Source organism: Mauremys mutica, chromosome 4 (assembly GCF_020497125.1).
Source record: "Mauremys mutica isolate MM-2020 ecotype Southern chromosome 4, ASM2049712v1, whole genome shotgun sequence".
In the NCBI taxonomy this organism is placed as follows: Eukaryota; Metazoa; Chordata; order Testudines; family Geoemydidae; genus Mauremys; species Mauremys mutica.
In genome coordinates this window covers 16,492,716-16,519,710 of record NC_059075.1, presented here as the reverse complement: position 1 = coordinate 16,519,710, position 26,995 = coordinate 16,492,716, and the positions used below count along the sequence as shown (strand labels likewise).

At 41.5% G+C, this 26,995-nt stretch overlaps 1 protein-coding gene across 4 annotated transcripts in view; it reads right to left on the bottom strand.

Annotated features, from left to right (window-relative positions):
* BRF1 (BRF1 RNA polymerase III transcription initiation factor subunit) overlaps window positions 1-26,995 on the bottom strand; it is a 239,089-nt gene that overhangs the window by 190,127 nt on the left and 21,967 nt on the right. For 3 of the 4 annotated variants that reach the window (XM_045013916.1, XM_045013914.1, XM_045013915.1), the window contains exon 2: window positions 10,394-10,474. In XM_045013916.1, the coding sequence (XP_044869851.1) occupies window positions 10,394-10,474 (81 nt within the window). Of the gene's footprint in view, window positions 1-4,280; window positions 4,435-10,393; window positions 10,475-26,995 lie in introns of all 4 variants that reach the window. The other variant, XM_045013917.1, reaches the window with a different exon arrangement.

Here is a 26,995-nt window from a genome sequence, read left to right as displayed (position 1 = left end):
CAGCCCATCTAAAACAAAGGCAGTGACAAAAATCCTATTAGAACAAGATATTTCTCCTCAACTTTCTCATTTTTAAATTGTGTGGATAAATTATCAGTCAGCCCAGCTGGGGGAAGGAGAGGAGATGTGTATAGACCTGAGGCACTGCAAGCAGTGTGTCCATCTGCTAGCAGCAGTCAATGAACAGAACATTTTTAAAAAGCCTCCCACCCAAGTTCAGTCAAGCCAAAAGACTAGAACAAAAAAAAAAAAAAAAAACACCCCACACACCACCACCTTCCTCCACTTTGACTGTAAAGGCTTGAAAGTACCAGGACTGTGGTATATAAATATATATATTAAAAAAAACCACAGTTGAATCAAAGGGTGAGCTGATTTCAGCTGTAAACCTCTCTGTTAATGAGAGAGCACATTTATTCTTTTCAGACCAACGGTGCTCACAAACTGCAAAAAAAATAGATTTTACTTCATAGGCTGCCAATAGAGACAAGAAAAAGTTTTGCCAATCTGTGGGAAAATATTGTAGTTTGGGCATACAGCTCATTGCTTTTCTATCAAGATACACTGTTGAAAAACATTGCACTGACATCACACACATTCCTCTCCCTCCTTGTTGCTCCTGGACGCATCACTCTGCAGGTCTTGGAGACAGGTGAAGGAGCAAGGTGAGTTCTTTATCTTGGGGGGGGGCACGCAGGGGGACTTATTGGGGCTCGGACTTCAGCCTTGAGGTGGTTGGATGGTGGGGAATTAGGAGCCTGGCTGCAGACTAGTGCTCCAGCCTCCAAACCCTGGCTGCACAGAGGGGGCTCCAATCCCTGGTTCTGGCCGTGTGGTGCAGACCCCCAATCCCGTCAGTGGCCGCTGGCCCCAGGCGCTGATCCCTGTCCATGCGCTCCAAGCCCTAGTCACTGACCCCAGATGCTGGCCCCAAGTGACAACCCTGAGCTCCAACAGCTGCTAGACCTGGGTGCGGATCCCCAGCGCTGGCCTTGGGCCTGGCGGGTGCTGGCTCTGGATACGAAACCCTAGCCCTGGTCGTGTGGCAGCAGGCACAGACCCAAAGCACCAGCCCCAAACCCCGGTGGTGGCCAACCCCCTGCCGCACACTCCGACCCCCAGCCCTGGCCGCTGACCCCAGGCAATGCTCCTGGATTTCAACCCTGGGTTCTGGCAGGTGCTGACCATGGCGCCAATCCTCAGCCCCAGACGCAAGCCCCGGGTGCAGATTCCCAGCCCTCATCACACAGCAGCAGACACCAACCCCAGGCTCCAACAAGTGCTTGCCTTGGATGCCACCTTCCAATTCCGGTCGCACAGCAGCAGGCTCCGGTGGGTGCTGGCCCTGGACACTGACCCCTACCCCAACTGTGTGGCAGCAGGAGCAGACCCCAAGTGCTGACCCTCGGCCCCACCGGTTTGCCTCAGTACAAAGCACTGGGCCCCCAGAATGGATGCTCTGGAGTACCAGACCTCCTGCAGACTCAGGCTCAGGATCTTCCACAGCAGCATTCCTATTTGCTGTGGTTCCAACTCCCAGACAAATCTCAGTCCAACAAAGGCCCAGCCAACCACTAAGCTATCATCTGACCCCATTTAGTCCTACCCACTCAGGCTGGGAAGCAATTAATTATGGGACAGGTGTGGCAGGTCTCATCTCTTAAAGGGGTCACTCTGCAGTTTCTGCAGCAGATGCATCACCCCTATATCACCATGCATTTGACATGTATAGTCAAAGATCTATGGCCCCATCCCTCCCCAAAAATCCTTTGCATGCTGCCACAAAAGGGGCCCAACAGAGTATATCTCTGAAGCGTGTAAAATGTGAAGTCCACTGTGTACGCTCCCCATGTCCTCCTCCATGCAGCAGAATCACACTAGTCCTGTATTAATGGCCTTTGGCCAATACATGCCAATGGGCATGGCAGGATATAACCCAGTGAAACCATCCTTATATCATTCAGCTCAAGTGCCTCAAGCTCATTCAGTGAAGTGGACTGAGTACATTTTCAATGTGTCAAGTGAGGAAGTAGGGGCTGCTATGGACTATGGTACATACAGATGAGATTTTTCTCCCAGAAATTATGAGTTACTTTGCCTGTAAAGTCATCTGTCACATCTCAAACACATATTAAAAAAATGCTTATGGATAGTCATCATGCCATGCAGCACATTACCGTTATACTGAACAAGTGCTTCTTCACTAGCTATGTCTGCTCGTAAGCCATTAGGATGTGTTAGAGGGTCTCTTATAATATGGCCACCCTGAATAACAGTTCACTGTATAAAACAAGTGGAAATTTTAAGCACTCTGTATGCAATACATGACTTCACATTTACAGTCTCCGAGTAGTTTAATGTTAACTGTTCTTTTAAGTACAGTTTCATCCAAGTCCATTTGCTATTAGTAATTTGCCAACACACATGGTGCACATCTAATAATCTAAAGGGAAAATGCTATCAATTTAATGGGAGTTTGGCTAGACTTAAAAACTGCTTTATGGTTTAAAGTAGAAATGATTTTATCATTATACAAGAAAGTACCATTGCATTCAGCTTGGATATAAAACCTAAATGATAGAGCTGAAACATTTGATTGACTAGAAACAACTTACTAGCCACAGTACATTAGAGTGAATTATATGACTAGTGGCAAACATGGATTTTTATTTTCATAACAAAATCAAGCTGGAGACACACAGAAAAGTTAAAATATTATGGCAATGTACATTAAAGTTATTTTTTTGAACTCACTCAAGAAATCTTTCCCTTCAAAGCTAAAATTATTTCATTTTAGGAGCTTGTTACAAAATACAGATTACAAAACACAAGAGATTATTTGTTGGGGGGAGACGAAGAAGAGGGATTATGTGCAGTTACCTACATTCCAGCAGGATACAAAACTATGAAGAGAATCAGGCTTATGAATAACCCAGTCTAAATTAATCTGATTTGAATGGTACTGTATAAAATGGCTGGGTTTTTTTTTAAAAGTGTTAGTCCACCAGGTATACTATCCTGATATAAAGGATCTTCTTGAGACAAGTTCCAGTTACCTACAAGCCATTTTTTGAAAGAGATTCACTGTCAATGAATTCCTCTAAATGTGATACATATTGTTCTAGTCTAAGTTTTGTATCATATGGAGACACATACATCCCTTGTAAGTTAAAAGAGATTTTTTAAAAGGAACCTAAACTTTGGTGTTTGTAAGTAAGAACATTCACAAGCAAGTACTTTAAAATCAGCTCACCCTTCAAAGAAAGAAGCTAAGGTTGGTGTTTCCCCTGAGGCAATTATTATCTTACTCTAGCCAAATAATGAACTAAGAGAGAGTAAAGAGGTAGTAGGAGAGAATAAAGAGTAAAAGGAAAGAATTGTCAATAGTTCCTTCAATTCAGGGGTCAAAACTGGGCCAGCTCACACTGGCTCAGCAAACCAGTATTTTATTTTTTTTGGAGACTGCATCACAGTCTTCAGATTTTATTTTTTAAGTAAGTATAATCCTTACAGTAGCAAAGAATCTTCAAAATATGAAAAAAAGTGTAAACCAACAGAGATGTTTGCTTGAGTCCACATAGAGCCTGAAACAATAACTCTGCCAGATGTGAACTGCCCCATTTCAATTAACTATTTCCCTGCTGGGGGGGGGGGGGGGAGGAGAAATTATGTCAGAATTTAAGGACAGAAGGGAGCACCAGATCATCCAATTTGACCTCCTATATATCACAGGTCACCAGATGTATTATGAAGCAAATCTTATTTTGGGATCTCAAGAGAATAGGTGGGTGTGACTGTGTGCAGAGTTTAGGGGAATACCAGTGAGAAGGTCATCCCTCCCCCTTGCACAACATAGGGGTCAAATTATCTCCAGCAGACGTAAATCTTTTTGACTTGACATATCAAGATATCCTAGTTCTCCACGTTAAAAAGTTATGGGACCAGTGTGCAGAATGATCTGAAAGCATGTCTGAGTCAAGTATCATTGCAGAAATCTCATAGAAGTTAAAGGAGTCGTGCCAATTCAGCATCCTTTTGATACTTAGAATATTCAAACCAACCAACATTTAATCCAGCAAAAAAAGTTTTAAAATAAGTTTGACAATGATAAAAGCAGGGGAAAAAACTATTTTAGAATACTGAAAAAACAGAATATAGAAATAATATTTCTATTAATATTATCCTGAGAAGATGCTGGTTTATCGAACAGGTATTTTTTTAATACACCACTCCCTCTTTACTCTATACCATTCCCTCTTTAGTCCTCTGACCCTTCTTACCTTACTGTGTTCCTCCATCTGTTTCAGTGACAGTTTCCTCGGTGTTCACAGTTACTGTGCATCCCCCCGTTATCTGGCTCTCCTACCAAACTGGGAGCTCCATTCCACAGAACTGCAGTTTGAAATAATGTATTTAGATGCTGTTCTTCAAAGTCTTAAAAAAAAAAATGACAAAAGTGATTCTTCAAGAAGGATCTGAAAGAAAGGGTAGCGGCCCTTCTGGTCAGTTCACCTGGGTGAGTTCCATGCACGAGGGGCAGCGTACAAGGTGGTGTAGACATGCTTGTGCAAGAAGGGAAAGAGTTGTGATGGACCTGGAAGGAGAGGAAATGGAGCCTAATTCTTGCTAGAGTAAACAGGGAGAGCCAGAGAGCTATTAAGCAGCTCTGTTTTGGCCATGTAATGATGAGATACCCCGATAGAGAGGTCAAAAGATAGTGAGACTGATGCAGGACTGGAGTGGAGCAGTAACTCACTAGAGAAAAGCAGACTGGGGAAAGAGTAAAAAGATAAGATCACTCCAAGAGAGAGAATGGGCCAACCCATCAAATGAGAGGCTAAAAGACTGGCCATACAGATAGGAGGAGATCAAATGAGAAAGCTCTAAGTCAATGACAGGAGGAGAAAAAGGGAGGTAGATGGCATATCTTCAGCTATCATTGCTTGTTTTTTTGTTAAATAAAAGAAGTGTCCTTTATTTCTATTCCTTTTAACCCATTTCTTCATCCACAGCAGTCTGCTAGTGATACTGGTAAAGGGCAGAGCTCTCTATAAATGCTTAAGATAAACCAGGTGTACCAAGATCCTAGTAACGGCAAAACAGTACGTTTCCAAGAACAAAAGAAGAGAGAGAAAAATGCATTCAGAGAACTTCTGCAAAAGTTCCTTATTGTTTAGCCATGAATATAAAAAAACATTACCTACATTAATATTCATAACAGGAATAAGCAGAACAATTATTGGCTTAAAGAAAGGAGTAAAAATACATTCCACTAGCCCAGAAGTTACATTAAATATTAAACTGTACATAGCTACAATCCTCAAACTTCAGTTTACTGGAACTCAAGTATCTATGCCTAGATTAAAAGTATCTAAAGATATAATTATGCTATTGACCACCTGTCCCATTTCCCCTTCTTTCTGACCACTGACGACTGCATGAAAGCATCAGTGCTCACAGACATAGTTGGAAGTAATTTGTTCTTGAATCTGATATGGATATAGCAAGAGCAGATTGCCTGCAAGGAAACAAGAATAAACCAGCTATTTAGAGAGATTACATAATCTAGTGTAGAGTTACAAAATGAGATTTAAAGAGACAAGAGTCCTGAATTTCGTTATTGTAAATAAGTAAGAACCTATAAAGCCCATCCAACACAAAAGGGATTTCAAGAAGTTCAGCAGACAAAGAAGTCACTGTCTTTTTATAAAAAGAAAATCTTATTGACGGTTCTCCCTCTCAAGGTAGAATACATTTGATCCAGTTTAATTAAGTGGACTGCAATTATATTAATACTTTATTTCTAGCTCTTATTCCTGTTTGGCAGGTAATGGCATCATTTAAGTGGCTTCATTTCTTCTAATGTAAAATCCATTAATCGAATGCTGAGATACAGTTCTCACCTCACAGATGTGCAGATTTGGAAAATAAATGTCAGATTTGAACAAAAAACATTTTTGAGGTCCTGAGTAGCAATAAGAAAGGATATACATCTTACTTCTTGATCTTGTGTAACTGGGTATTAAGTGCATTAGCAAAGTACGGTATATTATAAATGAAGCTCTGGTATGCAGATATTGACAAAGGCAATGAATATCATATCTATCATTGGATTAATATTTTAGCAAATATAAATGGGACTGAAGTTTTATAACTAAAGCCACTTCCTGGGTAAATAAACACAAGTATCTTTTGATTCATCAAAAACAGCCAGAAGATATGAACCACCATGAACTACTGTTAAAAAGAGCAAGAAAACAAGAGGCTAAGGCACAAATGATGTGCGAAGTTAACTCTGTCTACTGTACATACAACTGAGTCTAAACTTTTCAGGCCTGAGACCTTTGTTTGGAAGCTACATAAAACAAACAAATCAAAAAATATTGCAGGAAAAGCCCAGAACTGCTACATAGCATGTGTTTGATACTTCACTCCTTTGTTCTTCCATTCGGGGGCTGTGAAGAGCCATCAGTTACCACATACAGGTATTTAAATGAAAAACTGCTTTTTACCAAGTTCAGAACAGTCTATAATCACAACACTTACACAAATGATAGCCAGAGTGCATAGCAACTTATGTTTTGCTACTAGTTTGGCCCATTCCGACCACTATACGAAGTGATTAAATTAGATCCAGTGGGCCAAAGTCAGCCCTTTTGTAACTCCACTGAAAACAGTGAAATTACAGCAAAGATGAATTTGGCCCAGCATCAGTTTCTATTTTTAGTAGGCTGCTGTCCCTATTGCTGCATTTTTCCCTACATTATGTAAAACGTACAGTATTTTTGCCAGTCATGCCAGAATTCTCAGACTACACACAGCCTCGGTCATATTCTTCCTAGCTGCTCTAGAATACATTAGGTGACAACCTTTAGAATTCCTTGAGTTCCACAACCTGTCTGCTTCCCATGGACTCATCTTCTCTCTGGCAGCACTCTTACAGAGCAGAACCGGAAAGAAAACATTGAGTATTTACACTATTAAAAACAGCAGTACACATCCATGAATGGAGAAACACTAGTGTGTAGGAACAAATCCATCTCCTAGGAGGTATTTGAAATAATAAAAGAAAACATTCATGCTTCTGTTGCAATCTCAATAGCAGCTTATTTCACCAGGCCATTTGCAACTAGATAAACTTCACAAATGCAGACTTTATGGGATGAGTGTACAACTCAATTACTACACATCTATTTAATATTTCTTCTTCAAATTAACAAACTATAGCACCCAAGGACAAGAACAATGTGCTTTTTTTTAAAGTCATGTACCAATGACTTCATATTTTCTAGGCATTGAACATTCACCACACTTTTCTTTAAACAATGCAAGGTAATGTAAATAATTAGGCCACTATAAGTGTAGATGCAATGATAAAATCATGACTAAGGGCACATGCCGACAGGGAGAGATTTTATAACTTTGCTCCCATAGCTCAGTTTGTCATTATGGATCCTGCAGAACTCAAAATACACCAGCCAACCTCCTCCTTATGCAGAAGCAAAAAGAAGGGCCTTACCAACCAGGATAGATACATGTGGACTACAGACTGTTCTTGCAGTGTCTTAGCAAGCACACTGCTGTGCACACTGAGAAGGAGTTTCTCACAGACATATTGGCAGCTAGCCAGATGCAAACTTGCTGCAGAGATTTGAGTCCAAATCCCTTTTTCTTGAATAAAGGAGGATACACGTGATGGAGCAGAGGTAAGGAGACCAGGTAAGGAAACCCCAGTCTCCAGAGAAAAATATTGACTGTTGTAAAACTATTTGAAAGCAAGTTTCAGTTTAGATAACTATAATTTCTTGGTGCAAGACTGGAACTCTGAAGTAGCACAAAACAGGGAGGAACATAGTTACGGCCCTACCAAATTCACAGCCATGAAAAACAAGTCACGGACCGTGAAAATTGGTCTCTCCCCCTCTCCCCCTGAAATCTAGTCTTTTGTGTGCATTTACCCTATACTATACAGATTGCACAGGGAGATTAGCATTTCTCAAATTGGGGGTCCAGACCCAAAGGAGGGGTCACAAGGTTATTTTATGGGGGTCGCAGTATTGCCACCCTTACTTCTGTGCTGCCTTCAGAGCTGGGCGGCAAGGAAGCGGCAGCTGTTGTCCAAGCGCCCAGCTCTTCAGGCAGCACTTCCGTCAGCAGCAGCACATAAGTAAGGGTAACAGTACCACAACCCCTCTGCCACAATAACCTTGTTACACCCCACCCACTCCTTTTTGTATCAGGACCCCTACAATTAAAACACCATGAAATTTCAGATTTAAATAGCTGAAATAATTAAATTTACTATTTTTAAAATCCTATGACTGTGACATTGACCAAAATGGACCGTGAATTTGGTAGGGCCCTACTCATAGTGAAGAGGTTCATCACACAAGTGGCCAGTACACACACAGCTCCGAGGGTGAAGGATGCTCAGCATTATTTTCAAGCAAACCTTTCCTCCAATTCAGGAGCTATATAGTCAAATTCCAGAGAGCAACATCCAGTTCTGCTCAGCACAACACATAGCCTCAAAGAATAACTGAAAAATAGAAAGTACTTTCTAGGTTCTAAGGACTCCCAAAAAAGAGGAGGCTAGTATATTCGAAGAGTAATTTTTTTTTTCAGTATTCTACTTTTCTAAAGTTAATGTTACAAATATTGTCAAGTAGATAGTCGTACATAAAAGCCACTTTGTTTAAAACTGAAATATCTGTCCAAAATTAATTTTTACTTAAGGTTTATTCCTTCACATAATTAAACTTCACTAACAAAAATTCTCTTATTGATAGAATTTTCAAAGTCTCATGAGATGATCATGTAACTTTGGGCCAAATTCTGATATTATTGCTCACACTGAGTAGCACTTTACTCCACTGTTAGCCCCACTAACATGGTGTATGGTACTATTCAGCATAAGTAAGGGTAACAGGGAAGGATAGCTCAGTGGTTTGAGCATTGGCTGCTAAACCCAGCATTGTGAGTTCAATCCTTGAGGGGGCCACTTAGGGATCTGGGGCAAAAATCAGTACTTGGTCCTGCTAGTGAAGGCAGGGGGCTGGACTTGATGACCTTTCAAGGTCCCTTCCAGTTCTAGGAGATTGGTATATCTCCTATTATTTATTATAATCTGGCCCTATATCAAATTACTCTACAACTATTTATTTGTGCAGATCAGTGTTATCCTTCCTGTTTGTATGCAGGCACAATTTTGGCAACCAATAGAATTGTATGTGTAAAAGCCTCTACTCAGGAAAAACATCATTTATTTTAAAATACGCTGTAAGAAATTAGGATGATTGGTAAGGTATTGATGGAAGCCCACCTACATCACTTTTTGAGAGTCTTTATGTGACAAAAATCAATCAGCTGTCACCTCAAGAACATAAGGCAATACTGTTGATTAGCCAACAAATGGCAATGTATATCTGTGGATAAAAAGTAACAACATCTAAAACTGGAAGATTATTCCACTTCTAAATTAAAACCTCTTTCATTGATTACAAAATTCAAAGGGTAATTTTCAATTATACAAACGACATTCAAATGTATACCATGCAAACGTGGTTTTAGGCTTGTATACCTTTTCTCTTATTTATACCCTCTTTGGAAGCTTGAAATTAATTTCTTCTCCCTCTCCCTCACCTCCCCAATTACAGTTTTTTGTCGGTATATTTGAATAAGTCTTAATTTAAAACTGTATGAAAATAAAAGCAGTGGAACACTTATGCTTGGAAATAAATGTGCATAAAGCACTTCAAGAACTTTGCAAATTGATAAGATAAAAAGGTACAGTAAGCTATCTATTAATAAAAAGTACAGTGGACCTGCCAACCTTGAAAAAGCCCTTTTAAAATACTGTCAAGTGCCATTATCATTTATCCCACAACTGTATGATCTCATAAGGCAGATTTATAATAATCCTACAAGAGCACAATGTAAAATCAGCAGTAGGGAGAATTACAGACTTGTCTACTCTACAGAAAATAGTTATGCAAGGGTTTAAGGTCACTTTCAAAACTAAAAATTAAACATCAATCATAGAATATCAGGGTTGGAAGGGACCTCAGGAGGTCATCTAGTCCAACCCCCTGCTCAAAGCAGGACCAATTCCCAACTAAATCATCCCAGCCAGGGCTTTGTCAAGCCTGACCTTAAAAACCTCTAAGGAAGGAGATTCCACCACCTCCCTAGGTAATCCATTCCAGTGCTTCACCACCCTCCTAGTGAAAAAGTTTTGCCTAATATCCAACCTAAACCTCCCCCACTGCAACTTGAGACCATTACTCCTTGTTCTGTCATCTGCTACCACTGAGAACAATCTAGATCCATCTTCTTTGGAATCCCATATATGTTGAGCTAAAAATCATACAACAATACTAAAGTTTGCAAGTACCATTCTGAAGCGTCTGTGCTCGCGATTCCTTTCCCAAATTGACATGGAATCCTCCTCCTAATGATGGTGTTTTACCGGCACCTATGGAGGGGGGGGGGGAACAAAAATAACAATCATCAGATACAACTAAAGCATTAAAATAGATCTTACAATGCATCCCCCCTTTCATTCAATACTTTTACAATGTATGATGGGCCAAAATTATGGTCTGGTAAGGGTGGTAACATAGGGATTTGAGGAGTTTTTCTCCACAATCTCTCACCTGGGCTGCTCCAAGGTTAGCTAGTGTAACAATGTGCTGCCCCTTACTCCAGAAAGAACATTAAGTCATAATCTAGCCCTCAGCAGTAAAATCTTTCTTGCAGTAAACCACAGAACAATTGCTCATTTATATTGTTTGAGAAACGTTAAATACTGAATTTTAATAGCTAAACATCTACATTACAGAACAAAAAATGTGGTCGGTGTGCAAAAGGTTCTGTGTTAAGGCTAGTATATACACATCTTGTATATTGAAACAGTTGCAATACAAGTCAAGCACACATACTGTAGACTGGGTTACACAATTGTGTGTCTGAAATGTAGAGTCGATGAAGCAATTCAGGTTAAAAAAGGAGATGGAAGGTTAGAAAGTAACAAAATCTCAGCAGAGTTGGAGGCCTTGTCTATACTACCGGGGTAAGTCGACTCACAAGAGTAAGGGTTGCACAACTGGCCCATAAACTATTAGTGATGAACAGTTGGATCCTTTCACAAAAGATTATTTTTTTCAAAAATAACCATAAGGTTTAATGTGACTGGTTGGACCCCTTGGGAAACCACCTGATGTGCTGAGATACTACTGAGTCTACCTGTTCCGCCAGCATGGGCCCCCTTTAACCTGTCTTGCTGAGCCATGCTATTAAAGCCTCCTCTAACACACACATAGGCAGGGCCACACCCAGCTGCAGATCAGTTCTGGGAATACTCAGTTTAAGGGACTTGCTCCAGCACTCCCATGTCCACCTCCCTTGGAGTGTAAACCCAACAATATATTATGAAATTCGCCCCCTCCCTCAATGTGGAGAGAGGTGTGCACACCTCTTCCCCCCCCCCCCCATTAAAATTACAGAAACTGGGTTTAATAATAAACAATCCAAATTTTATTAACTATAAAAGAGATTTTAAGTGGTAAAAGGGGTAACAAACAGAACAAAGCAGATTACTAAGCAAATGAAATCAAACACACAAACTAAGCTGGTTTCACTAAAGAAATTGGTTACAAATAGTATTTCTCATCCTAGATATTGTTAGAAGCAGTTTGCAAAATTTATGTGGTTCAGAGTTCCAGTTATACCTTTTCAGACCTAACCCAGTCTCAGTCTGGACTCCCCCCTAGTCTTCCCTTTTGCAGTTTTTCTTCTTGAGCAGACAGGCCATGGAGAGGAGTCTTGTTTGCCTTCCTCTCCACCATTAAATGGGATTTACATAAGGCGGGAATCCTTTGTTTCCCAAACTTGACCACCCTTCCCTTACAGTGGAAAGTTACAAGAAGTCACAGGTAATGTTTTAGTATCATCAGGTGACAAGGCCACCTGACTCTGTAGGATCACAGCGTCCATGAGTCAGTGGCAGAATGGAGCATCCACAGGAAGGCCAAGCTTTCCACAGTCCATTGTCCTCGCTGATGGGCCATCCACCCTGTCTGGCTTTCCCACTGTTGTACCTGAAGTGTTAGCAGTGGGCATCACCCAAAGTAGCTTAGTTGAAATACAGATACATCGTCAATATTCCTAACTTCAGATACAGAAATGATGCAGGCATACAGATTGGATAATCACATTCAAGAAATCATAACCTTTCCAATTATATCTCACATGAGCTATCTTGCATAAGGTATATCTCAGTTATATCATATTCATATCATAAGTATATTTTCAGAAAGAATATGGAATGACACATCACAGTTACCTCAAGTAAAAAACTTGGAAAATATCAACTTTAACAGCAAATCAGACCAAAATGCTAAAACCTGTAGTACTGAATATGTATGCTGTTAAGTAGTTAATTATCTGAAGAATATTTTGGACTCCAATAGTCCTCTGAGAAGATGATATGTTCCTATCAAGTCGTCCCCCCATTCCTCCAAAAATTAATGGAACTACATTCTTCCATCTGAGTACAGTTGTACAAGACACTCTCTAGAGCCAAACACCTCTCTACAATGAGTCTCTAGCTAGTGAGATACTTCCCTCCTTTACATATCATCTGGAAATAATTCCAGGCATTCTCTCCCACACACGGGCTGAGTATGATACCTCCACAATAATGTAAGTTCAAGAAGTGAAGAACTCAACTTGGATCCCAGATTGTTTCAGCCACATACTGCACTGCTACTGACTTGCTGGGATAGTGCCCACTCTTAAATGCTTAAATTAAATTAGTTGGAAAGATGCACAAAAGAGAAGACAAAAAGTTAGAGAACACATTCCTATGAAAGCTTTCTGGACAACACTTTTAAGCTTGATTTTCCATACAAGGGTATACAACCCTTTGAATCTGGTCAGGTTTTCAATACTCTCCACTCACCATGGTGACAAACCAACTTCAATGGCCCCTTCTTTAAGGAGTTCCTTTCAGCCAAATACTTCAAAGGCTCTAGATGTGGAGGCTCCACAGTTTAAATGTTACAGCTCACAATCCTAATTAAGGAACCAAAACACTCACCATGGCCTCTGACTCCCAATGTGTGTCTCTCTAACCTCACTGTTCCCTCCATCTCAGACTGCTGTGGAAGATAATAATCTCCTCTCCATTCCTATGTATACAAAATGGCCAAATCCTTAAATGCTCTAAAACAAACTGATTAGCTATAAAGGACAGGGCTTTCCAAAGCAGAGTGTTCTAGAGCAGTGGTTCTCAACCTTTCCATCCATATGCTGCAAAACGTCTGTTAGTCTATAAGGTGCCACAGGATTCTTTGCTGCTTTCCATCCACTGTATCCCTTTCAGGAGTCTGATTTGTCTTGCATACCCCCAACCTTCGCCTCCCTTAAAAACTACTTGCTTACAAAATCAAACATTAAAAACAGAGAAGTGTCACAACACATTATCACATTATCACTGAAAAATTGCTTACTTTCTCATTGTTACCATATAATTATAAAATAAATCAATTGGAATATAAATATTGTACTTACATTTTAAATATATATTATATAGAGTAGTATAAACAAATCATTAGTGTCTGTATTAAATTTTAGTTTCTACTGACTTCGCTAGTGCTTTTTATGTAGCCTGTTGTAAAACGAGGCAAATATTGAGATGAGTTGATGTAACCTGTGGCAGACGTTTGTGTACCTCTAGGGGTACACATACCCCTGGTTGAGAACCACTGTTCTAGAGAAGTGCACAAGATTTCATTTAGTATTAAGAGATCTAACTACCAACATGCATTTCAAGATTGGCTCATGCTGGTCAGTATATATTACTATCATTTTTCTCTTTTAAAGTACAGCAAAAAACTAAGTCCCTGATCCTGCAAACGCTTACACTAATGCTTAAATTAAGTAGGTGAGTAGTCCTGTTGAATTCAACTGAACAATTCAGGTGACTAAAGTTAAGAACATACATAAGTGTTTGAGATACAGCTAGAGCCTAGGAGAGTTGAAAATAAAATAAGTTATTCTTAGACCAAATAATGTGTAATGGAAAATATCTGAATACTAATTATTTGTATTATGATAATACCTAGAGGCCCCAGTCAAGATGTGCTAGGATGTGTATACACACATACACAGTCCCACCCCCAAAATGTTACTGTCTAAATACACCAGAGAGAAGATCAGAAAAAAAAGGAGTATTATAATCCCCTTGACATTGAAACCCATCTACTAGGAAATGGTCCAGTTTTGCATAAGCCAAACAGGCACAGGAGGTAGATAAGGACTTTCAGTTACTACCAACATCTGGATTTGAACTTGTAATTTAGACATAAAAGATTATCTCCCTATCCACTAACATATGTGGAAGATTCACCTATTAGGACTAACAGCATAGAAACAATTATGCTTCTCACGTTTTATACTTTTCTACCTTCTCATTCCTTGTTGCTAAGAAAGTTTTCACGAAAATAAAGTTAGAGTGGTGCTAAAAAATATGCACCACTGGCAAAAAAAACCAAAGCGGAACCAATTAAAACAACTCTACAACCAACAGACCACCACCTCCAGGAGAAACCACTACACCATGACCTGCCACATGGCTGTTACATGACACCACATCATCATCAACCCATCAAGACTACCCCGAACAAGAACTGAAGGATCTGTACTCTCCAAGGGACCAAACTTCTGTCCCATCATAGAACCAGGTATCATACCCAGAAAAATTCTTCCACAGACTCCACCTCAAAGAATTTTTCACAACAAAGATGACACCACCCACAACTACCATATCCCACTGACAGACATAAGAAAAAAGAATCGCCTGATTGGACATGCCTCAGTGGATGAAACCACACACTGGATGATTACATTGTTTCAGGAGGTTAAAAAACAGACGCTGAAATCCTCAATAAAGAATACTTCCACCACAATCTCTTTACCACTGAGAGGACAGCTATACAGTCCCTGAAATGCAAACACCAGATAGTGATCAAACTAGCTGACAAAGGGGGCACTATTGTAGTCCTTAATTACGATGACTATCAATGAGGCCAACAGACAAGTCTCTGGACACCACCTACTATAAAGAACTCAAAAAGGACCCCAAAACTCATCCTTCTTGATGCCATCAGTTATTAGCTCTCCTTCCCCACTAAGTAGAAGCCCTTCACCTTCCTCCATCTTTCTCTTGCTTCTAATGTATTTAAAAGACAATTTTAAAAAATGGTTCTTTATGTCCCTTGCTAGGACTAACTCATTTTGTCCCGTAGCCTTTCTGATTTTGTCCTTACATGCTTGTGCTATTCTTCTGTACTCCTCCTTAGCAATTTGTTAATGTTTCCATTTTTTGTAGGATTGTTTTTTGATTTTCAGGTCATTAGAAAGCTCTTCATGGAGCTATAGGCTCCGACTTCCGTTCTTTCCCATGGGTGCTCGATCCCACCTCTGCCCCCGGCCCTGCCCCCACTCCACCCCTTCCATGAGGCCCCGCCCCCATTCCAACTCCTTCCCCAAAGTCCCTTCCCCAACTCTGCCCACTCCCTGCCCCTATTCCAACTCCTTTCCCAAATCCCCGCCCCAGCCCCACCTCTTCCCCACCTCCTCCTCTGAGTGTGCCACATTCCTGCTCTGCCCCACCCCCCTGGAGCGTTCAAACGCCAGCAAGCGGCCGAGCAGGAACTGCTGGGAGGTAGGTGGAGGAGCGGGGACACGGCACACTCAAGGGAGGAGGAGGAGGGGAGCTTGGCTGCCAGTAGGTGCAGAGCAACCACTAATTTTTCCCCATGGGTGCTCAGCCCCGGAGCACTCATGGAGTCAGTGCCTATGCATGGAGCCATATTGCTCTCTTACCATTTTTCCTATCTTTCCTTCATATTGGAATAGTTGGCTGTTGTGCGTTAATATTGTCTCCTTGAGACACTGTCAGATCTTCTGAGCTTCTTTCTCCCTTAGATTTTCTTCCCATGAGACTATCTGCCAGTTCTCTGAATTTGATTCTTAGGAATTGTACTGGAGGCAAAAAACTTTCCTCAGGCCACTCCCTGCATGCAATCAGATGCACATTTTGCACATGCCGTTGGGATGGCCCAGAATACCCCGAGGCACCTGCCCCTATACTCCACAGACAGCCATGCCTCTACTTCTTCCCTCCCACCTTTTCAGCATCATGCTCCCCAAGGAGCAACAGGAGCAAGCAGTCTGTGCATTCTGGGGCTATTGAGAGTGGCCCAGCATGGCAACCCAAGCAGGACAAAAATGGGGGTGGGAGCAAGCAGTGTTTCTTGCCTATCTCTCCACTCATGTGTGGCCAAAGAAGGGCCACGCACAGTCTACACAGTTTCAGCCAAAACATTAATTTTGAAAAATTAATGAGTTAGTGAAAAGAGGGGGTTATAATGGAGGCTTTCTTGCAGCTTTAACTACAGAGTAGCTGTTGCTTGATGGGACCACTATAGTTAACACATGGCCAGCACTGTATGTTTATGAAAGAAAACACTCTACTAAAAACTAGAAAAAAAGCTGTATTTTAATATCCTTTTCTCTGCAGATGCAGAATAAAACTTGTAAAGAATACAGAATGTACCAAATCAACTGTGTCATAACGCAGGGCTTTTACTAACTAGACTGGGAGATTTAATATAAAAAATTAATGAGCTTTCCATTTAAGTTAGATCATGAAACCCAAAAGCAGCGTAGGTCAATGTTCCATTGCAATTCACATCTGCAACAGCAGAGGATTTAATAGTTTTGACTGCACAGAAATCTTTAATCACAGTCTATAAATGAAAGACTTCTGTTCTTATATTCTCCCATCGGCCGATTTTACAGACAAGTGAACAGATCTTCACACACTGTAGTCTACTAAAATGCTTACGATGAATAAACTCAGCAGAGACACATTTTCCAGCCTAGACCACTCTAGCTGCACCCCACCCCTCAAAAAGATCAGCTCACTTTAAAAACCACCCCACCACAGGGATAAATATACTGCCCTCTTTCCACAATGTTCCAGTCTGAACAGCATACAAAAATCAATGTGGACCTAACACAATGTGAAGGATTCAGCATTTTCATAGCTGCCAACAATATACTCTGCAGTATTTCAAGCAAGCATTTGTTGCTGTCATAAAGATAGCACATACAAGACGACATGCGCTGCCAGGAAGAATCACCCACTAAGTCTGATGCAAGATTGCCACCTTGAGGAATCCAGGAGATAAGCATAAGAGGAAAGTTATTATTCATAAGTTTCTAAAACTTGCATTTTTTATTTATGTCCCAGACAGGTACCTCCATACCATCAGAATAAATAGAGTTTTCGCTCTCCCCTCCTATCACCACCATTATATTTTATGGATGAATTCGGTACTCAGGAAAGTGAAAAACTAACAGGTCTGGCTAAAGTCAGGCAAAATATGGGCATGTGTTTTTCAAGCTGCCCAATAAGCGTCTGCCAATGCAGTAGGGCTGCCAACTTTCTAATCGCACAAAACCGAAAACCCCTTCCCCAAGGCCACGCCCCCGCTCACTCCATCCTCCCTCCCGCCATCGCTCGCTGTCCCCCACCGAGCTGGGGCAGGGGACTGGGTGCAGGAGGGGAGTATGGGCTCTAAGTTGGGGGTGCAGCTCTAGGTGGGGCCAGAAATGAGGGGTTTGGGGTGCAGGAGGGGGCTCCAGGCTGGGGCCGAGGGGTTCAGAGTGGAGGAGGGGGTGCGGACTCCAGGTAAGGGTGCAGGCTCTGGGGTGAAGGGGGGAATTCCTGGCTGGGGCAGGGGGTTGAGGTGTTGGGAGAGTGTGGGCTCCAGGAGGGAGTTTGGGTGAGGGAGGGGACTACAGGCTTGGGCAGGGGGTTGGGGTGCAGGAGGCAGCTCAGGACAGGGGCAGAGAGTTGGGGTGCAGGGTCCCGGCGGCGCGTACTGTGCTATACATTCCCAGGAAGCAGCCGCCAGGTCCCTTCAGACCGTAGGCGCATAGATGGCCACGGAGGCTCTGTGTGCTACCCTCTTGCCCACAGGTTCTTCCCCTGCAGCTCCCATTGATCATGGTTCCCAGCCAATGGGAGCTGCAGAGTCGGCACTTGGGCAGGGGCAGCATGTGGAGCCTCCCTGGCCGCCCGTGCGCCTAGGGTCCACAAGGATCTGGCGGCTGCTTCTGGGAACCACACGGAGCTAGGGCAGGCAGGGAGCCTGCCATAGCCCCAGACTCGAGCTGCACCACTGACCAGACTTTTAACAGCCTGGTCAGCAGTATTGACTGGAGCTGCCAGGGTCCCTTTTTGACCAGGTGTTCCGGTCAAAAACCGGACACCTTGAAACTCTACAATCCAGTATACTCCTAACCCACATCCCCCTCTGTTTTGGAACCTTAACTATGGCCTCACCTCTTTTATGGCTCAAAGTTAATATCATATGGTGTCAGTCTGTGTACTAGCCTTTCACCTCTGGAGACCCAGATCACAAAGAAGAGCAATTCTGGTAGCACTATCCTTGTACACAGTTTTGCACATCAGGTAAAATAAAGCTGTAGAATCTACTCAAGAGTGAGAGGTCAGGATTGAGGTGCATTGGGAGATGGGAAAACTTGTAAACAGTTAATGGCTCAAATCAAGAACACGGATTCTTGACTTCTATAAACACAGTAACACCACACATTACCCCTCAAATGTTGCTAAAGATTTATTTGCCATGGACAAAAATAAAATTAATATCAATACAAAACACTTTATTCTGCCAATTATCATAATTGTCTCAATAGTGAGCAATGTACTTCTGCATTTTGCCTACTTATCATGGTGGACAAAAATCATGATTTCTTTTTTTAAGATAGAACAGTTTTATTTAAATTATTTTTATAATTTAAAGCAGATGTATTAATTTGCATATGGCTAGTTCTTTACTTTCCCTCCATATTCTAGTCTTAAATTGCTAACGTGGATTTTTTATGTATTTCTTTAATTAGTTTTCTAGTTGTTAGAATTTCAGATTTTACACATAGACTTCTTCTACTAAGAAGTCTCACACTTAAAAAGACAAAGTCCAAGGCATAATTAACATATGTACTGTTACATGCATCTGACGAAGTGGGTATTCACCCACAAAAGCTTATGCTCCAATACATCTGTTAGTCTATAAGGTGCCACAGGATTCTTTGTTGATATTTACTGTGTGAACACTCCAAATTCAAAAACACAATATTTATAAACAAATAGCCAAAACTACACTTGCAACCAACCCCACCTTCCAATATATTGAACTTCCACAAGTCAAGAAAGCTGAAATGCTTTGACCAGGCTATATTTCTTCAATCAGGTTTTGCAGGGGACTTGTGTTCCTAAGCCACCTAAATACCTAATTATGAGTTTAGGAACCTTCTTTCAGGCTCCAATTTTTGAAAAAATTTTGCATAAAAAGTTAACAGCTTTGTTAATCTATTGAAAGTCTAAATAACTTTACATTTTTAACACTAAATCAGTTTCACTTTGATTATATGATTATATGCCACTAAATTTTTAATAAAAAAAACAATTTTAGTCCCTGATGCTGCAGGCACTTCTGCACATTACAGTCCTACTGAAGTCAATGGAACTACTCATAGCTTCCAAGGCCAGAAGTGACCACTGGGATCATCTAGTCTGACCTCCTCTGTATAACACAGACCGTAGAAATAATTCCCCCAAATAATTCCTATTTAAACTAGAGCACATCTTTTAGAAAAACATCCAGTTCTGATTTAAAAATTGCCAGTGATAGGGAATCCATCATGACCTTGGCAAATTGTTCCAATTGTTAATTACCCCCACGGTTAAAAATTTGTGCATTTCCAGTGTGAATTTGTCTAGCTTCATCTTCCAGCCATTAGAGCTTGTTATACCTCTCTCTGCAAGACTGACGAGACACCTTTATCAAATATTTGATCCTCAGTGTCTAGTCAAGTCACCCCTTAACCTTCTTTCTGTTAAGCTAAATAGATATCGCTTCTTGAATCTCTCACTATAAGACTCTTCTCTGAACCCTCTCCATTTTATCAACATCTTTCTTGAACGGTGGTAGAGTCCCCCATCCGGTAAGTACGGTCTACATTATTTGTTCCTAATGTATGTACATTAATATTTGCTCATATTAAAAAACAGATCTTGTTTGCATATGCCCAGCCTACAAAGCAATCCAGATTGCTCTGTAGCAGTGACCTGTCCTCTTCATTATTTACTACTCCACCAATTTTTAGTCATCTGCAAACTTACGATGTTTTTACGTTTTCTTCCATATCATTAATAAAATGTTAAATAGAGTAGGGTCCAGAACCAATCATTCCAGGACCCAACTTGAAATACCTTATTAAATTTTATTTAATTTTTTTATTCAAAATGTTTTGTGACAGTAAATCAAACAGCTTACAGAAGGTGCAACATATTTAGAATACACTTACCTTTCTCGACCAGAATTGTAAACTCACCATTTGTGTGAATAAAGTTACATACTTGCAGGATAAGAACCTTAATTTTTCAATATATTCCCCCTATAAGCAGTTGTGTAATATTCAAATAAGATGCCCTATCACTAGTGGCCTTTTTTAAAAAAAATGTATTCATAATTTAATTTATTTTAGTACTTTTAATCTAAAATTGACATAACACAAATTTTCAAATTAGCTTTTACAAATCTTCAACCCGATTTAAATGATTTTTAATCATGATTTAAATTGCTCTACCCTGTTAACCAATACAGATGTATCACATTATCAATATGTATTATTGATATAGCACATATTAATACGCATTAAGAAAACAACATCTACATGACATTATATATTGTGTGTATACATTTCTGGAAGTTACATGGCCTGTATTGGTCTACGTGTTTCTATAATCCTGTTCGTCAACGCTGAATATCCCATAACACTTTGCAAAGCTGAAGTCAGTCAGCCTTGCCATTAGAAAACAGGAACCTTGTCAAAGGCAAAATACATTAATGTTCTGTGGTACCAAAGGAGGTAGCTGCACAGACCAGTATCTGGAATGCTAGTATCTGAAACAAAGATAAGGGAGGTACTGAACAATTAAGGAACAGGTACAAACTAGTGGGCGGGATTACAGTGACATGTAAAGAGTTTTGTAACTTAATCATCCTATAAATACATTGGGTTCCCGCAAATATGATAGACAATGTGTCGCCCCTATGATGAAGTGTCACCATTTCATTGTGATTATGGGTAATAATGCAGGTGGCGTCCATCTCCTCTAAAGCATACACTGCCACCCAAGGATAATTACCTGCCCTGAAGTAATTACCTGCGAAGTAAGTCAATCTAAGTCGATCTAAGATACGTTGACTTCAACTACACTATTCTTGTAGCTGATGTTGCGTATCTTAGATCGATCCCCCACCATCACCACCCCAGTGTAGACCAGGCCTCAATCACTTCATTTTCACTCTGCTGCACCCTATAAAACAGCATTGTGTTGGTTTAACCATGATTTCCACTTGGAAGGTTATTTCTGTAACCATTAGGGCTAGAAATTTACTATTCTTTAAAATGAAAACTTAGATTATTCAGAAGATAACAGACACTTGTTCAGTAAATTTCCTACTCGCCCCGAGTGAATTTTTCAAGCCCCGATAAAGCTTTTACAGAACTTGGAAAAGGGTTGTCTCTCTTTGGGGAATCAGAGGGAAAGAATATAAACTAATAAAAATGAGCATCTATCTATAAATCATTGAGTAAAATCTTCAGTAACTGTGCAAAATTAGACAAGGCTTCTGTAAAGTTCAAAGTATCAAATTATATTTAGGTTTTCACTATAGATCTAACTGCAAACTTCCTGATCATCTTTTCTAAACACCAAAGTAGAGCACTTAACCTTCATTTCTCCTACCAAACTGAATTACAGCATATCCAGTGAACTTTCTAAAGTCAGTGGTAAATTTCCCGCCTCCTTTCACATGGCTCACTCCCTGATAGTACTCTGTACAGACTGCAGTCATGCTGCAGCTTCTCTTTCTCACAATACAGAACAAGTATTTCATATGAGCTTTGACTGGTGGGTGGGTGAGAATGTGGGCAAGAGAGAGAGTAAAAGATCTCCTTGCTCTCGCTTGCAAACAGAGAGAATTTTAAAATGCCCTTCTAGGATCCAAGACAATACACAAATTTAGTATTGCTTGTTTTGCTGTCCTCTCATGCCTTGTTTTCTCAGTTATGTCTTCAGACCTGCTTATGCTGACTCCTTAACTTAACAGTACTCTTCTTAGCTGAAATTCTTTTCTTTTCCTTTGGTTAGTAACTAAACTAAAGCTTCACATCACAGCTTCTTTTTTAAAGAAAAAAATTGTACGCACAATGGACCAAAATCTCACCAAATATAAAATCCTTCAAATGTAGTCAGGGTGCTACATATTTTCTCTCAGAAGAAATTAATTTGATTATAACCCTGTGTCTGTGTTATGACATCCAAAATATTTCAGAATTTTAATTGTTCTGAAAACAACTGAATTTTGAGATGAGAGGCAACTCCCGCTTAAGATCCATGAACTGCAAACACAGAAAAAAGATCAAGGTTCAGAAATAGGTAGATGAACAATTTGGGTAAGCCCAATTGGGTAAGCCCATTGAGAACAGAGATGGATTACAGAAAGAGGATCAATAAAAGGAAGAGACTACCTAGTCTTGTTCTCTTTGCAAGAACAACATGGTCTGGGAGCCCAGCTGCAGAAGGGTCAGTCTCCTAGGAACACAATGGACACAGTTGATCCTGGAAGGAGCTGCCTGACTGATTGCACTTCCTGATTGGTGAAAGGGAGGAATTAGCTACCACTTGACCCAGCAGTAACCAGAGCTCATTGGCTGCTGTGTGTTCCATGCCTGCAGCTGTGCTGGGTCCTGCTTCCTGTGCCTGCCCAGCCTGTTCCTGCTTCAGTTCCTGCCCTTCTCTGTTCTTGATGCCTCTGGCTCTGATTTCTGACCACATCTTTGGCACACATATGGGCTCTGGCATTTGTCTTCTAATTCATGGCTTTGACCCTCAGCTCTGCTCCTGACCAGGCCCCTGGGAGTCCCATGGTCCTGATTCTTGACTCTAGCTTGGCTGCTCTAACTTCCACCCTGGCCATCTCCAGGGCTTCAACCATTAGGCATGACTGCCCACATCACAGTTGTTACTAACACTCTGAACGATCAGAGCTCAGCTATCTTTTTCCCTTAGTTATTTTTTCTGTCAAACTCAAGGGTCATACTTATGAAAGCGGATAGTTTCTCCCAGCAACTACCACAAGACTATAGGATTCCCTTCCAGATGTAATGGGAAATGCAAAGTCTCACTTCTCTCTTGCACACCCCATGTGACTGCAATGACAAGAAGCTACAGAGACGACCCAGTCTACCTTTGGTTAGTTGATGAAAGACTGAAATGGCTGCCAAATGCACCTGGATGGAGTTAATCTTTAAATTATACTCAGTTAGATAAAGAAGGTACTCAAGTAATTTTTATGCAGGACAAGTAATAGGGTCTTCTTGGACCCTATCGCATGACATGAAATCACTCAGAGTTGTATATCTTTCCGGAAGATGGCTTCCGGGATGTCAGGAGAACGACTGATTAATCTCTGAGCAAAAGTATTGCTAAGCTTAAAATGAACAAAGGTATTGTCAGTGTTAGGCCTCAAACTTCCACTCTACAGAGGTGAAGAGGGCACACTTTCCAGAGGTGAAGAGGGCACACTTTCCAGAGGTAAGCTAAGACTTGTGGTCAAAACGCACTGCAACCAGATAACACATTCTAACTCCTATAAAAGGAGATAAGTTGTGCCCCCAGGTACAGCTTGTCTAATCCACAATTAAAACAACTGGCTACAAGAAAATAAGTAAATATAAATTATACGGTCAAAGTGACACAAGGAGATAAAAACGCACAAATTATACAGCCAAGGCGACAACGCTAACCACAATAAAGATTTGGCTGATCCTAATTGGTCGGTCTGTTTTAAGAAATGGCAGACAGATCAGATAAAAAGTACGAAGACACGGGACTGTGTGTGTGTTTCGATCATAAGAGAAGCCGGACCCACATCCCCTGAACAGAAGGGACGTGCACTTCGTGACCATCTGTACCTGGCCAGTGCAGAAAACGGCCGACTGAAGGATAACGTATTTTCGGGCAAATGCAGGGTACGGTCATGGAGTAAAGAAGTCTGGTTGCTCGGGCAGAATTGATCTCAAGTTGTATCGATAGTATAGTGTTAAGATAGCAGTAAATAGCTAATGAATAATAACTTTACATGTATTTGTGCTTGTCTTCAGTATAACTTGCCATTTATATTAATCCTTATTTAGTGCTGGTCTTTAATCTTGCTTTTCTTATTTTGTCTGTGTTGCCTTTATAGTTGAAAGTCATTAAAAACCTTTTTTGAGGACTAATCCGTTTTAATTTTTCTTATACAGGTATCACTCAACCTCATTACATCTGTGTTGGGTGGTGGGAAGTAATGATCACCCAGGGCCCTACTAGGGTCCTGACGCATGCCTCCCTCTTCCTTTATCTCCGCAATGACCTACCTCCTCAGAGACACCAGGTCAGGCAACCTGTCCAAGACAGGACTCCCTGGTTCTAGATGTGATCTGAGACCAGAGACTCTCAGCCTGATGAGATTAACCTTGGCAATTTGCAACAGAATGGAGAACCACAATTATGTGCCAGCAAGGAGCTATTAGGACCATCTAATCTTTCTTTTTCCAGAGCCTTGCCAAGATCTTTGCTACCAAAAGGACTGGAAGAAAGGGACATCATAGCCTCATTTTCAAGGGAGTGGAAAGGCATCCCTAGCAGTCTTTTCTCAGTACCAGGAACAGAAGACCAGTAGCTGCTTGTCAGGTGAGTGGTGAAAATATCCACCTCTAGTGTCTTCCACTGCAGGAAGAGCTAATCTGTGACTTCCTGATCCAGAGATTGCTCAAAAGAATCTACTGTGGATTAATTTAGTCTGCAATCACATTCTCATCTTCTACCAAGTCCATGGCAACTAAAAATATTATCACTATTGCTATAGGACAGACCTCATGTCCATCCCCACAGGGCTTCCCAACAGAGGAAGTATGACCTGGTGCCTCCCTGCTTATTTATATAAACAGTGGCCTCTGTTTGTTTGAACTACCTTTGGGGAAGATTTGGTAGACCACATTACAACATGTTGCAGGTGCAAACTGGTAAAACCATCATCCAACTGCATCTCTGCACTGCAGCTCAAAATGTTGGGGCACAGTACCAAAGGTCTAGCCAGTCTTCCCTCTGATCACAATGGCCTCCACCAACAAGCTCTTGTTGGGACTTAGCCAGTGGCAACCTCAGTGGAAGATGTTTTTTTTTTTCTTGATCACCTTCAAGACAAGGACAGTTGCATGAAGGGTCTGCCACATTTCCCTCAGCTCCCCCAAAATAGGGTGCAAGAACACAGCAACTTTAATACCCAGGAGGTCCTGACATGGGCACCTGGCAATTTGACTCCACTGGATTCCTGGACTGGTTTAAATTCAAGATTGGTTGAAGCTATTGAATAACCTCTGTAAAAAAGTGGGGAAAATAGGGCCCTTCTCTGCAGTCATTGCCTTGGTGCTTCTTTCTAGTAGAAAAATACTTCAGCCTCAGAAAAGTCCTACAACTCACTCAAAACCAAATAATAGTTTACCAGCCTCATTCTCAGCATGCCCACAATCAAGTGTTTGAAACTGTCTAAACCAAGCGTTCTCACAACAAAATTTTGTTGTGAGAATTGATATTTGTTAATATCACTTTTCACAGCAGACTTACTCAGCCCCCGTATGCTGGGGGACAAATTAAGCCCTGGATGGAGAGGTAGGATGGGGGAGGGCAGGGTGGAGGGCTGGAGGAGGCAGCGGAGGTTGAGGTGATGGTGGGGAGTGAGCCTGGGGCTGGAGCCAGGGGTCCCTCTGCACAGCTGGGGGCTGGATGAGGCAGTGGGTCAGGGACAATGTGGGGGTGTGAGACCGAGGCCAGAGCCTGAAGCCCTGTGGCTGGGGGATAGAGCCCATCGCTGCACAGCCAAAGCCTGCCACCCACCACCCTAGAGCTGAAGCCCTAGCCCCACCACCCCTGGGAAGGTGGAGAACTCACACTGGTTGCCTGCTCCTACAGTGTTTGTGGCTTCAGAAGTGGGTAGAGACCAGCCCCTGGCGGCCCCAGAGGAGGGGCCACTGCTTTGACACCCCCCCCCCAAATCACCTGTGGTATGTAGCCACAGTGGCCACATGTGAGAAACGCTGGTCTAAGCAATGGTGGAGCATAAATGCTCTGGGAAACACGGACAGTAGATGTGCAACAGTGCTCAGTGCCAGAGATGTCAGTGTATCTAGCACGCATCTCTAGCCTCAACACTTACTATCAGGCTCAAACATTGATCATGACAGTGCACCTATGCCATGATATCTCACAACAGAGGACAGGGAAAAAGGAATGCATCAAAGCTGGTACTTTGGCAGCCTCACAGAACCAGTAATCCAGCCAGATTAACTATATGTCGATATCAAGAATCAGAGGACCCTTCTCCACTTCGAGCGTATAAATGTAGGATGGTCAGATCCATAATCGTATCCTTCACATGTAGCTTCATGAAATAAAAGGGCTTCAAACATGAATTTCAGGCTACTGCTAGCTCATTCTCTCAATGTTTCCCACCTCCCCTTATTTGTTATTTCTTTTAGATTGATACGAAAAGAAAAGGGGACATCTATCCCAAGCGCTAGGCACCCTAACACAAGTTACAAGAAAACTAGCAGCCTTCTCCTCAACAGAACTCAACTACCTTTGAAACACCAAATTTCCTAACCCTATGCAAACCTAAGCACCAAGACCAGCTTCCTGATGAACCAGAGCTCTCTGACTTCAAGCACCAAGTCCCTGAAAGCATCATGGAGCTGGTGTGTGGCACAGCTCTCAGCTTCACTGGCCAGG